The sequence below is a fragment of the Nestor notabilis genome, unplaced genomic scaffold (assembly GCF_000696875.1).
Source record: "Nestor notabilis isolate BGI_N333 unplaced genomic scaffold, ASM69687v1 scaffold19914, whole genome shotgun sequence".
NCBI lineage: Eukaryota > Metazoa > Chordata > Aves > Psittaciformes > Psittacidae > Nestor > Nestor notabilis.
In genome coordinates, this window is record NW_009927111.1 from 8,578 (window position 1) to 8,802 (window position 225).

The 225-nt window shown below is 68.4% G+C and overlaps 1 protein-coding gene across 5 annotated transcripts in view; it reads left to right on the forward strand.

Annotated features, from left to right (window-relative positions):
• The first annotated feature begins 187 nt into the window (after positions 1 to 187).
• Positions 188 to 225, forward strand: part of GDAP1L1 (ganglioside induced differentiation associated protein 1-like 1) — a 12,428-nt gene continuing 12,390 nt past the window's right edge. For all 5 annotated transcript variants that reach the window (XM_010013916.1, XM_010013915.1, XM_010013917.1 and 2 more), the window contains exon 1: positions 188 to 216. In XM_010013916.1, the coding sequence (XP_010012218.1) occupies positions 188 to 216 (29 nt within the window). The remainder of the gene's footprint in view (positions 217 to 225) is intronic.

Sequence of the window (225 nt, forward strand, 5' to 3'; positions counted from 1 at the left end):
CTGGGATTTCCCCCAGAGCATCGCTGCCCCCCCCATCCTCCTCCTCTGTGAGCCCGGTACCCACCGCTGCCCACCCCAGCCGGGGAGATGGAGCTGCCCCGGGAGTGATGCTGCTGGCGGGAGCCCATGTGATGCTGGGCTAGCGGCGCTCGCTCCCCGTCCCTCTCCCCGCTGCTCGCAGGCTGTCATGGCGACTCCCCATAATGTTAACACCACCCACTCCCG